The 12,372-nt window shown below is 39.4% G+C and overlaps 1 protein-coding gene across 1 annotated transcript in view; it reads left to right on the top strand.

Moving 5' to 3' along the window:
- PDE7B (phosphodiesterase 7B) overlaps positions 1-12,372 on the top strand; it is a 200,694-nt gene that overhangs the window by 158,581 nt on the left and 29,741 nt on the right. The window contains exons 6-8 of the mRNA XM_007946318.2: positions 2,709-2,804; positions 5,405-5,505; positions 7,238-7,369. Coding sequence (XP_007944509.1) covers positions 2,709-2,804; positions 5,405-5,505; positions 7,238-7,369 — 329 coding nt within the window. The remainder of the gene's footprint in view (positions 1-2,708; positions 2,805-5,404; positions 5,506-7,237; positions 7,370-12,372) is intronic.

Below are 12,372 nucleotides of genomic sequence, written 5' to 3'. Positions count from 1 at the left end.
GTTCCTTGTCAAAGATCAGCTGACCATAGGTCAGTGGATCTATTTCTGGGTTCTCAATTCTATTTCACTGGTCTATGTGTCTGTCATTGTACCAACACCAGGCAGTTTTGACTACTGTGGCTGTATAGTAGGTTTTGAGATTCAGGCTTTCGAATCTTAAGGCAAAATTAAGAAGGAAGGAAAGGGCAGGAAAACTGGGCAAACAGAAATGGGGGGTCCAAGGGGGAATGGGAGAGTGCTGACACATTGTAGGGATTACAACCAATGTCATGGAACAATCTGTGTATAAATTGCTGAATGGGAAACTAATTTGCTCTGTAAACTTTCACCTATACCACAAAACAAATGTTTTTTAAAAAAGGAATTTTAAGGCTGTTTCCTTCTGACCTTTATGATCCCAAAGGAATCTGAAAAACTACAGATTAGATTCTTTCCTTTCTGAATACTTTGGCCACATCCAAAAGTAGGAAGTTCATTGTTAATGGATGAAAACTAGGAACACAAAATCACATCTGATTGGTCGTGACTCTTGCAGGGCAGGATGCCAATGCACTTTCATTAAGTAAGCTGAGTTGGTCCCATTACATGTAGTGTTCAGATACATTTGGCATCATCAAAAGAAAATGAGAATGGAGGAGGGAGTCTAAAAGCTTAGGCTACACTGGAAGGAAAAAGTAGACATTCGCACTAGTTTCACTTTTTAAATTTTTGTGCCTATAGAGGCTTTCCTTAAGAAAATAACAAAGCTTATTACATTTTTATCTGCCCATTAAGCAAATGCTAGTAAGTTTAGGAAGCCAATAAAAGATCACACATTTAATGCTGAGCTTTGAATGTCCCCCATCTTCTAGACTTGTGCTTGAAGTCATTACAGACGGTTTTCTACCATTTTATTATTTGAAAAATAATGTGTGTTTGAGCCTAAGACCAAGAAACACAGCTTTATACTGTAGAAAGCCAACTAGACCAATAGGGATGAACTTCACCATCTTGCCTTTAATTTTGCTCAAATTAACTGTAAATGAAATTAACTTTTACCCAAAAGAATCTGTTAAATGATCCTTGCTAAAAGAGAGTATTACCATCACTCTCATATAAATATAAAATGACAACATATCAAAGATTTTTACTTAACTCAGTTACTTAGAGATCCAGTAAGATGCTACAACTGATTCAAAGGAAAATTCAAATAACTGCAAATATAGAAATGCTGAGATGAATTTATAAGTAACTGCAAAACACTGAAGGGATGAGAATCAACTGTATTTTCACCTGTCTAAATTTGTTTGTATGTATATGGACAAGAATCATTCAGAATGCTATCAATTATCTACAATTTAGAGAGTTGTAAAGTATTTTAAAGATAATGAAAGTTGCCGAGACCCATAGAATCACGCAACCTGGAAAAGTATGTTTAGTCAGCACCTAGTTTTCCATTGAAGACATCCAGTCATCTTTTGGGACCATTTCCAAATCTTCATAAACTCTCTAATGCTTTAAAAATTCAAAATCATTATTCCTAAGTAAACAGCATTTCTTGAATGCTCACCAGTTATTATACCTTCAGTTTTGCATTTCTGTAGGCTTTGAGTATAAAGTATCTTATGGTCAAATCTCCATATGGGTAATTTTTCATAGGAAGAATAGGCTATGAATATTAAGCAGTGTGGTACTTAGAAGCCCCTGTAAATGTAAGAAATGATTAAAAGTGACTTAAGGAATATTTCAAGTCACTGTTAAATTGCATTTAAATATATATATGCACACACGCACACACGTGTGTGTGTGTATATGTATATGCATACGTATACACATACTCTTCATTAGGAACCCTGTGTGTGTGTGTATATGTATATGCATACGTATACACATACTCTTCATTAGGAACCCTGTGTGTGTGTGTATATGTATATGCATACGTATACACATACTCTTCATTAGGAACCCTGGTGGGGCAAGTGATTAAGTGTTTGACTGATAACCAAGAGGTCAGTGATGTGACTCCAACTGTAGCTCCATAGGAGAAAAATGTTAACAGTCTGCCCCAAAAAAGTTTTACAGCTTTAGAAACCCTATGGAGTAGTTCTACTCTATCTTAGAGAGTCATGATAAGTCAGAATCAACTTGACAGCAATGGGTTTACTCCCCAGTCATCAACTATTCCATTATTTCACATTTCACATTTAAGACAATAGTGAAAAATCTACTATCTGACTATTTTGCACATTATGTATGTCTGGCTGTGATAAACACCAAGATGTGAGGCGAGAGTAACACTGGCTGTGAAGGTTAAAGTTATGTGTCCACTTGGCTGGGCCATGATTCTCAGTGGTTTGGTAATTATGTACTGATGTGATTCAGCAGTCCTGTAATGATGTAGTCATCCTGCATTTGCATGTGACACCAATTTTTATATAACAACTGATCTTTGGAACCCAACCATGTCAGTAAGTGAGGAGTGGGTATATATCCCTGGCACCTCAGTAGGCAAACTCCTGATAACTCTTCAGTATAAGGAGAATATCTGAGTTAATTTTACTTCTACAGTAAAGAGAAAACCTAGGATCAGATTTAGTGATAATATCATCTATATTTGAATGATTTCAAATTCAAAGGGGGAAAAATAATTATAATAGAGAAGCTTCATTATATCTTGTTATTTTAATGGTGATGAAAATGAGTTAAAACAGATGACTGTTTTCCTGTAGGAAACAGCTTGGTAACACTGCTGTGCCACCTCTTCAACACCCATGGGCTCATTCACCACTTCAAGTTAGATATGGTGACCTTACACAGGTTTTTAGGTAAGTTCTTTCTTCTGTATCCTTCCCACCTTCCATGAATAATGCCAGTCCATGATATAATGTAAAGGGGCAGGAACCATAGCATGGTGGATGAAGACCTCAAATTCATCTTAAATTATGTCATTTTAATTTTAAAACATGACTTTCTCATCTTAAATCATTAAAAATGTGGTTAATTGTTTACAGTAGAGAAAAGCTATGTAAAAGAAAAATATCAGGAGCATGTAAGAAGCCCCATATGAAACAAATTCCCAGCAGGATGTGCCTCAAATCATTCTCTTCTGAACATGAGTTGTTGAATATCTTCAATAAACTTTTATTTTTATTGAATAAAATAGTTTTGTTTTTTGGTTGTTTGGTTTCTTTCAAGCTGTTCCAACAACCTTCAAGTTGACCATTTTATCACTATTTGCTCCACAGTTAAGGAAAGGTACAAAGACGTTTTATAACATTCCCAAGGTCATACAGCTACTAAGTGACAAAGACTCACTTACAGCTCAGGTCTGACTTGAAAGGCCGCCATCCTTCCACTCCATTCCACTGTCACTCTTTTATTCAATGGCAGTACCATTCTTATTTGACTTTCTTATTCATCTGCCAGGGAATGATCCAGGGCACATTTTCAATTACTGAATGGCTTCCCTCTGCCATATTTTTGGCTTCTTCAACTTGCCACATGGCTGTGCTTTGAATTTGGAAGCTCACTTAATGCCATCATGAGGAAAATAGCAGTGATGATGATAACAACTGCACCAACAACCGGGCTTGTATGGTACTGACAAATGCCAGGAACTCCTCTGAGGACTTATGTAGATGAGCACATTCAAGCCTTACAGCAACCCTATGAGTCTGAAGCTATTATTATCTCCATTTTATAGGGAAGGATACTGAGGAAACTTGCTTAAGTCATTTGCCCAATACACATAAGTGAAAAGCCAGGAGTTAAAGATAATTGTAGAATTGACCTGCTGAATAAAAGGGATATGAGGCACAATAGAAATACTCTAAACTAACCACAGCATGACTTGTTTCCAGAGATACAAATAGCCTCTAGCTAATTGTATTTAGATTGAGTAGAGTGATGACCACAAACAAGACTACCTAAAGAGAAAGAGCAGTCCCTGGAAAGTTCAAACAGTTAATGCACTTGGCTGCTAACAGAAAGGTTAGAGGTTTGAGTCCACCCAGAGGCACTTTGGAAAAAAGCCCTGATGATCTACTTCCAAAATATCAGCTATTGAAAATCCGGGGGGGGGGGGGCACAGTTCCACTGTGACATCCATAAATCAGGGTTGCAATGAATAAGTCAGGGTCGACGCCACAGCAAGTCGTAAAGAAAGAGAACACAGATACTTGGACACGTGTGTACCCAGACAATGTGGAGAGAATGCAAAAATTTAGTAAACAAAATTAACACCAGAATCCAGAGCCAACTGCATAGCCAATATGACCCCAATTACAAACCTGAGCATTATAAAAAAAAAAAAAATCTCACTGCCATCAAGTCAGATCCAACTCATAGCGACTCCTTCTTGGGTTTCCAAGGCAACATCACTACAGAAGTAGACTGTTCAACCTTCCTTCCAAGGAGTGGCTGGTGGGTTTGAACTGCCAGCCTTCTGATTAGCAGTCAAAAGCCTTAGGCACTATGCCACCAGAGCTCCCAGGCATTATAGACACGCTGATTAATTGCATCTTAAGCACTGCTCTCATTACTAGTGCCTAGTGGCTTCTGTAGGAGCTCTGGTAACATAGTGCCTACAACACTTGACTGCTAACCAGAAGGCCTGCGGTTCAAACCCACCAGCCACTCCTCGGAAGGAAGGCTGGGCAATCTACTTCCGTAGTGATACTGCCTTGGCAACCCAAGGAGGGGTCACTATGAGTCAGGGCCAACTCGACAGCACATAACAACAAACAACAACAGTGGCTTCTGTAAATAGCTAACCAAAGTTGCTTTTACTATATCTCCACTTAGTTCCAACAGCAGTCTTTGCCTTGAAGGGACATAAAAGATGGTACCTTAACCTGAAAATGGTAGAAACAATCCCAAAACTCCCCAGCTGGATCACTTTGAATTCCTGCCTGAAGAAGCCTCAGATTTATTTTGATCAGTATTTGTTAATCCAATACTAATCAAAGCACTGATTTGTTAAACCAATCTTTGAATACCTAGTCTGATGCTGCTGGGGCTCATTGAAAGGAAACCTTCTTTATGGCATATTATTCATAAATGGCAGCAAACTTAAATAATTAACCTATAGTGTGAAATAAAGTTCTCCTTTTTCTACATATTTGTTTTTCCTCTGAATGTGAGCCTTCATGAACGCCAAAAAGGGTGATTGATGAAGGGAATGAGGAATCCCAGGTGCCTCCCAAATCCTTTTAGTCTTTCTTCCCTCTGCTCTCTCCTCCTCTCCACTAAAAACAGCCCAGGAGAACTGCCAAGCTTACAAGCCACACTCTTTTTTAAAGGGTCTCCAGGCTACATATTTGGGAGTCACTGCTATTTTTAAGCAAAAAGCACTCTCAATAAGCCTGAACTAGTAAGCCCTTCAATTTTGGGGTTTTGGTAATTGAGTTATCTGTTTACCTTCTAGTCATGGTTCAAGAAGATTACCACAGCCAAAACCCATATCACAATGCTGTTCATGCAGCCGACGTCACCCAGGCCATGCACTGCTACCTGAAGGAGCCAAAGGTAAGGCAAGGCCCAGTTGCCTCCCAGCCATCTGGAAGTGCCAAGGAAACTACCTTTTGGCCCCCTATATCACCCATCATATCAGAGTAACATTGTTATGGGTCATTCACAATATCAATACAAATGATTTGTATTTAAGTTCCAGTATCAGCTCTAAAAACTGTATGATACTCATGAAAGAGGATGTGACTCTTCTCAGGTTTCCTTTCATATTTTTTCACATTTTCAAGACTGTGTAGGGACAATAACAACCCTCTCTGTGCCAATCTCCATCTTAGATATCTTCAACAGTCCCAAGAACTAGCTGTGTTGCCTTAGACCTTTGCCATAAACAGCACGGGCACTGAATCTTACTGGAAAAAAATCTCCCACCTCCTTATTTTTATCTCCAAATCAAATCAATATACAAGCTCCACTTACTACTGAGCCAACTGGACATCCTAATTCAGGGCCAGGAAAATTGTGAACCTCAAAGACCTCATGGCAGGCACACTCTGATGCAATCAACCAGCCCCATATTAAGAAGTAAAAGCAGAATAAGAAAGCTCATCACTCAAAATCCAGGCAGTACTTAGCTGTTCAAACCTGATTAGTGTAACATACAGGATGAGCTTTTTGTTTGTTTGTTTCTAACTGATTGATTGATTTTTTTATTTTTGCAGTGTTCCCTCCCCTGCACTCCTACCCCTGATAACCAACAAAGAAAGTTTCCTTCCATATATAAACCTTTCCAGACAGGATCACAGTTTTACAAAGGTTTTTGAAAAATGACATTCTCAGTCCAAGATTATTTAGTTCAAACAATTCTAATATCAACCACTGAATACACAGATGGCACACAGGCTTTCCCAGGACAGGGCAGGGTAGATGCTTCATCCCTATAAAATATCCTAATGGTATATTTTAACCTCTAAGTTATCTGAACCTTGTAATATATCGCAGAGTCATGTTCTAAATTAGCACTTTTTCCCTGCTTGTTTACCTAGCCAACCAAAAATCAGATTTTCATATACCCCCCCACACACACTACTAATTACACATTGAAGAAACAGGAAGATTTTGCAATGCGGTCCACTCTGATTTCCTATTTAAAGAAGTAGAAATAATATACTGGATTGTTGAAATCCATAAATATTTTTTTTTTTAATATGCCCATCACTTAAAGATGGTGGAACAGTGGTTAAGTGCTCGGCAACTAACCATAAGGTCAGTGGGTTAAACCTAGCAGCCACTCCTTGGGAGAAAGATATGGCAGTCTGCTTCTGTAAAGATTACAGCCTTAGAAACCTGATGGGGCAGTTCTATTCTGTCCAGAGGGCCTCTGTGAGTTGGAATGAATGATTCCATCTCTTTGGCTCCAACTTTTCCTTTATTTTCAGCTTCCTGTCGGAGCAAAACTGATTTCAGACTCTGTCTTCTCCCTGCTCACCATCTAGTAGGGTTGCCAACAAGCAATGCCCTTAGAGCAACAAAATAAAATAGAGTGGCAGTAGGAGGAGAAGGATACCTAAATGACCCACACCACTTGCACTTACTATACTTTCCACAGTCTTTTCTTTTTTTTCTTTTAATTCCATGTGACTATCACCTTACCGAATGTCTCAAAGGGTAAAAGTCTGGCTGGTGGCCCTGAACAATGCCACGATGATTCATTTGGTCTGATTTAGCCAAAATGAATGCTGACCTATTTGTGGAAACACACCAGTCACTCTCCCATTCTGACTTTTCATAGCTCGCCAGCTTCCTCACGCCTCTGGACATCATGCTTGGACTGCTGGCTGCAGCAGCACACGATGTTGACCACCCTGGAGTGAACCAGCCATTTTTGATCAAAACTAACCACCACCTTGCCAACCTCTATCAGGTAAGGAAGCCAGCACAAGGCCAGAGTACAGTAAATGGCCATGGGCCTAGTGCTTACACCTGAATGTTGCCTTTGGGGTGCGCTTTCTTTCAGATTCAGCTTCAGTAATGGGAACCACATTCCAAGAGCACAGATTGGAAATTGGCCCAGGATATCCCCCAAAGGAGATCAAGTTGGCTGAGTGGGATACCCTAGGAATTTGGTTTGCTCCAAAGCAAACTTGAAATTGTCCAAGGTCAAACCAGATCCCTGATCCTACTCTTTCATGACCTAAGAATACCTGTTTCCATGAAAGCTATCTTGCATATAATGACCAGTCGAACCCAGCCCTTGCAGGGTTTCTACAGATCTATATTTCCCAGGTGCAGTCTTAATTCAGACATGTCTTTGGGCCATTTCTGACCTGTATTGGCTTTTGTGTCAGAGTCATGTTATCAAAACAATTGGCATACTTTGTTGTTATAAAATAGGTCAACAGCATGAGTAGGATGGCATGAAGAATTCTTATTTATAATATAGTTTCCAATATTAAACCCTATATCATATATGAATGATTCACAGAATTTTCAATGTGGTTCTTTGAAGACCTTCAATTGTCATTAACAAAACCATTTTATACAAAACCCAAACCCATTGCTGTCAACTCAATTCCAACTCATAGCAACCCTGTAGGACAGAGTAGAACTGCCCCACAGGGTTCCTAAGGCTGTAAAGCTTTTAGAGACGCAAACTGCCACATCTTTCTCCTGCATAGCAGCTGATATGTTTCAAACCACCAATCTTTCCACTAGCAGCCAAGCACTTGGCCTCTGCACCACCAGGGCACCCCCATTTCACATAAGAGGTCACTATTCTCAATCTTAGTCGATCTTTTGAGGAAATTGAGTGCTGAAAAAAAATTCCTGATGGAACCTTATAAAACAACTGCATTTTACAAGATCTTGCAATTCAAGAAAAGCCTTTCCCCATCCAAGTGATTAGCTTTTTTGGCACAGATGGGAACTGGTATTCCAATGTGTATGTGTCCACCTGGTGTATGTTCAGCACCAGGCTCCCTGGGACTGTCAGCCAGTACCTGGAGCTAGGAGAGACAAGGCCACGTGGAGGAAACGGATGACAGAACGAAGAAAACCTTTCGATGAAGAGCTAAAATTTAAACAGAAAAATCAAAGCTAAAACTAAATTTTCTAAGCCATTTCAGAAGCAAAATTTATTGCTTAAGAAAATCATGGTCATTTGACTGGGGGGATAGAAATGACTGTCCTGAGAATCTTTAAGTCTATTTTCTATTCCTGTCAATTCTGAACTTTTCAAATGTTTTATTAGACAAAGGAAATCAATTAACAAGTTCGGATAATTAATTCATTCTTATATAATGTATTTGCACAATTCTAATTGCTCATCATCAAATCAATCATATCAGTGGAGTTTTAAAGACTATTTCTGCAAACTGATTTGTACATAAAAATGAGGGTCATAAAAACATACTTTGGCAAGTATTATATAAACAATAGGTCATAAGTTCTCATTTATATAGGAAGTCAGAAAGAAATATTTCAGATGCTAAAAATATAAAACCCACCAGCCACTTGTCAGAAGGAAGGTTGGGCAATCTACTTCTGTAGTGATACCACCTCAGAAACCCAAGGAGGGGTCGCTATGAGTTGGGTCCAACTTGATGGCACATAACAACAACAAATATATAAAAACAAGAAAATAAGTGTAGAATTCAATTAATAGTGAAGAATTAAGTACTCACTGCTAATTAACAAAAATTGACTCTCAAAAGATACTCTAATCTATAAAATATCGAAGATTTTCTCAAAAAGGGGGGGGGCAGGGCTTCCTTACACAAATTTTTGAAGTACGGATAATTTTTTACAATTTTTCTTTTAATCTATTTATTAAAAATAGATATTCCAATACAACTAAATTCTACAATCTTTTCAATGCAACATATAGGTAGTCTTGCATATTTAAGGTCTAAAAGTACAAAGATGAATAAGACACAATCTCTGCCCTCCAATATTTGTTCAAACACAGATGATCAAAATCAGACAGACACATACACATAGAGATACAATGTTAAATTCACATATATGTGTGTTTGAGTGTGTATGTGTGTGTGTGTATTTTTGAAGAGTAAATAACTGTGCAATTCTTTATATCCCAAGATGTTACTACAATAAAGTGAGCTATTGTTTCTCAGCGAACTTCTCCACCTGAAACATCTGGCCTGATTACTGGCAAGAAGGAGAGGGATTCTTTTGATGATGGCTAGGGAGAAATTGGGAGCTCTGGTGGCATAGTGCCTAAGGCGTTTGACTGCTAACCAGAAGGCTGGCGGTTCAAACCCACCAGCCACTCCTCGGAAGGAAGGTTGGGCAATCCTACTTCCTAGTGATACTGCTCAGAAACCCAAGGAGGGGTCGCTATGAGTCGATAACAACAACATAACAATGCACCCGTAGTGCCTAAGGCACTTGACTGCTAACCAGAAGGCTGGCGGTTCAAGCCCACCAGCCATTCCTCGGAAGGAAGGTTGGGCAATCTACTTCCATAGTGATACCACCTCAGAAATCCAAGGAGGGCTCACTATGAGTCAGATCCAACTTGACGGTAGTGAGTTGTGGGAGAAATTGGGACCTAGAGATCAAAAACCACATTCAAGGTGCTATCTTCATCCATCCTCTGCTGAACTGGTCTTACAGTTTATAAGAGGATAGTAATTCATGTCTTCAATTTTAAGAACCATGTCAAAGGCATAGTATCATAAAGCAGCTTTCCCTATCCTAGAGCAGCTAGGATAAAAACTGAAACTTTTATCAGCCAGATTAGAACTTTACTTATTAAAAGTAAACATTGTAACAAGGACTTGAAAATAATGAGATTTACTTCCATTTTGTTTAAAAAAAAAAAAAAGTTGACAATGCCTTTATACTTTGTTATATGTCATTCTTTATTAAGGCTGGCGGTTCAAACCCACCAGCCACTCCTCGGAAGAAAGGTTGGGCAATCTACTTCCGTAGTGACAACACCTCAGAAAACCAAGGAGGGGTCGCTATGAGTCGGGCCGACGGCACATAATAACAACTATTAACTATATGAAAGAGCCCTAAATGATAAAGAATTCTCATAAAATGTAGTCCAATAAATTATAAAACAAATGTTTATTCAGCACTTAAACCTGTTGCTTTGGTGTTGACTCTGACTCGCAACCTCTGACTGCCCTCTATCAGGTTTTCAATGGCTGAGTTTTCAGAAGTACATCTCCAGGACTTTCTTCTGAGGCACCTGAGGGTGGACTCAAACCCCAACTTTCTGTTTAGCAGCCAAGAGCATGAACTGTTTATACCACCCAGGGGCTCAACACTTACTAGGATCGAACCCTGTGCTACATTGTTTTTATGTATTACTTTTTCTTTATGATAGCCCAGTGAAATGGGCAATGTTATCACACATAATTTCCAGAGGGCAGAAAATTGATACTTGGGAATTCAAGTGGATTCCCTGAAAGCAAACATGTAATTAATGGCAGACCTGGGATTAGAACTCAAGTCGTTTGCCTTCAGAGCCAGAGTGCCTAAGCACTATACATACTGCCTCTAAGACTAGTACTGATGATCTACCATCTGCAAAGAACCAAGGCCCCTCCTAGAGATCCTCCTGTTCTAGGGAGGAAGAGATGAGGATTACACCCACATGACTTAGAGTGGGAGAGACTTTGATAAGCACGCTACAGTATACAGCTACAAACAAAATATGATGGAGGCCAGAAGAAGAGAAATTGATTCTACATGTGGTTTCTGAACAAAACCTCCTGGAGGAAGAATGGGCCTTGAAGTGTGAGTAGCATTTTGAATAGCAGAGACCAAAGGGGAGCATTAGGGGCAGCATGAGCTGCTGGAACTTTTGTGACTAAAATCTGTTTTCACTTGTTAGCTCAGAATAACTGAAAAATGGAATCCTTACAGCCTTGGGCTCAGCATAGTCCTGACATCCACAGTCTCTGCTCTCAAATAAGTGTCCCGGGCAGATTAAGATTAAGTGTATGTTCTTCTACAGAAATCGCAGAGAAACGAGCCAGGACATGACCTGGGTTAGAAAATCTTCACTCTGCCTTAAGTTGTAGATGAAGAAGTGGCCTAACCCTTCAGGTTTTCAATTTCAAGAAAGAAAATATCATGTAGCATAATATATAAACTGAAGACCACTCACAGCACATGATACTTTTAAATCATTAGAAATGTGACCTTTTAGCCTACCAAGAGACTGTTGCTTGAAACATGAGTGGGCTTTCAGAAAGCCACATGCAAAGTTTCAGATGTGCCTATGCAATTTTTTCTGAGGAAAGGATTCATGACTTACTTTTATCAGATTTTAAAGGAGATGATAGATTCAGAAAACGTTAAGAATCATGGTGTTGCATGAAATAAGAAAACATATAAACACAAAATACATTCACACACACATTTGGTCAACATTCATACTGTAGAAAGATGTGCCAGAAATAAGTGGCTTTGTGAACACCCTGTGCGTGACTTTTCTACAATCCAGACTTACTATAAATGAGATAAAATGGAAGAGGGCTTCCTCTCTCTCCTTTTGTTAGCTGTGCTCTTTCAGTCCTAATAAGAAGATCACTGCATAACGCCCAGCCTGTGCTTTGGCCCTGAGATAAAGAGAAAGCCAGAGTAGCTGGAGTGAAGGCCAGGTCAGAGGGTGCCCTCCCACTGTCTGTTGTATGGGCTGCATTCTCACTTGAACTGCCAACCAAGTTCAACGTGAAGGCGTTGAAGGCCCTTCCACCTGGCACCTCTCTCATCAGACTGGAAACAGTCCAGGGATCTGGCAGTGGAATGAGAGGGAAAGGAACGTGTAAGAGATAGAATCAAGAATTTTTATTGTCTTCCACTCTCTGACATCCCCACCCACCCACCCACACACAAATTCAAAGGTGGGATCAGTAACTGGGCAAAGTAAGCTTTAAATCAGATGCAGTA

This window comes from Orycteropus afer, unplaced genomic scaffold (genome assembly GCF_000298275.1).
Source record: "Orycteropus afer afer isolate SDZICR_OR568_19922 unplaced genomic scaffold, OryAfe1.0 scaffold00155, whole genome shotgun sequence".
NCBI lineage: Eukaryota > Metazoa > Chordata > Mammalia > Tubulidentata > Orycteropodidae > Orycteropus > Orycteropus afer.
This window is presented reverse-complemented; position numbering and strand designations above follow the sequence as displayed.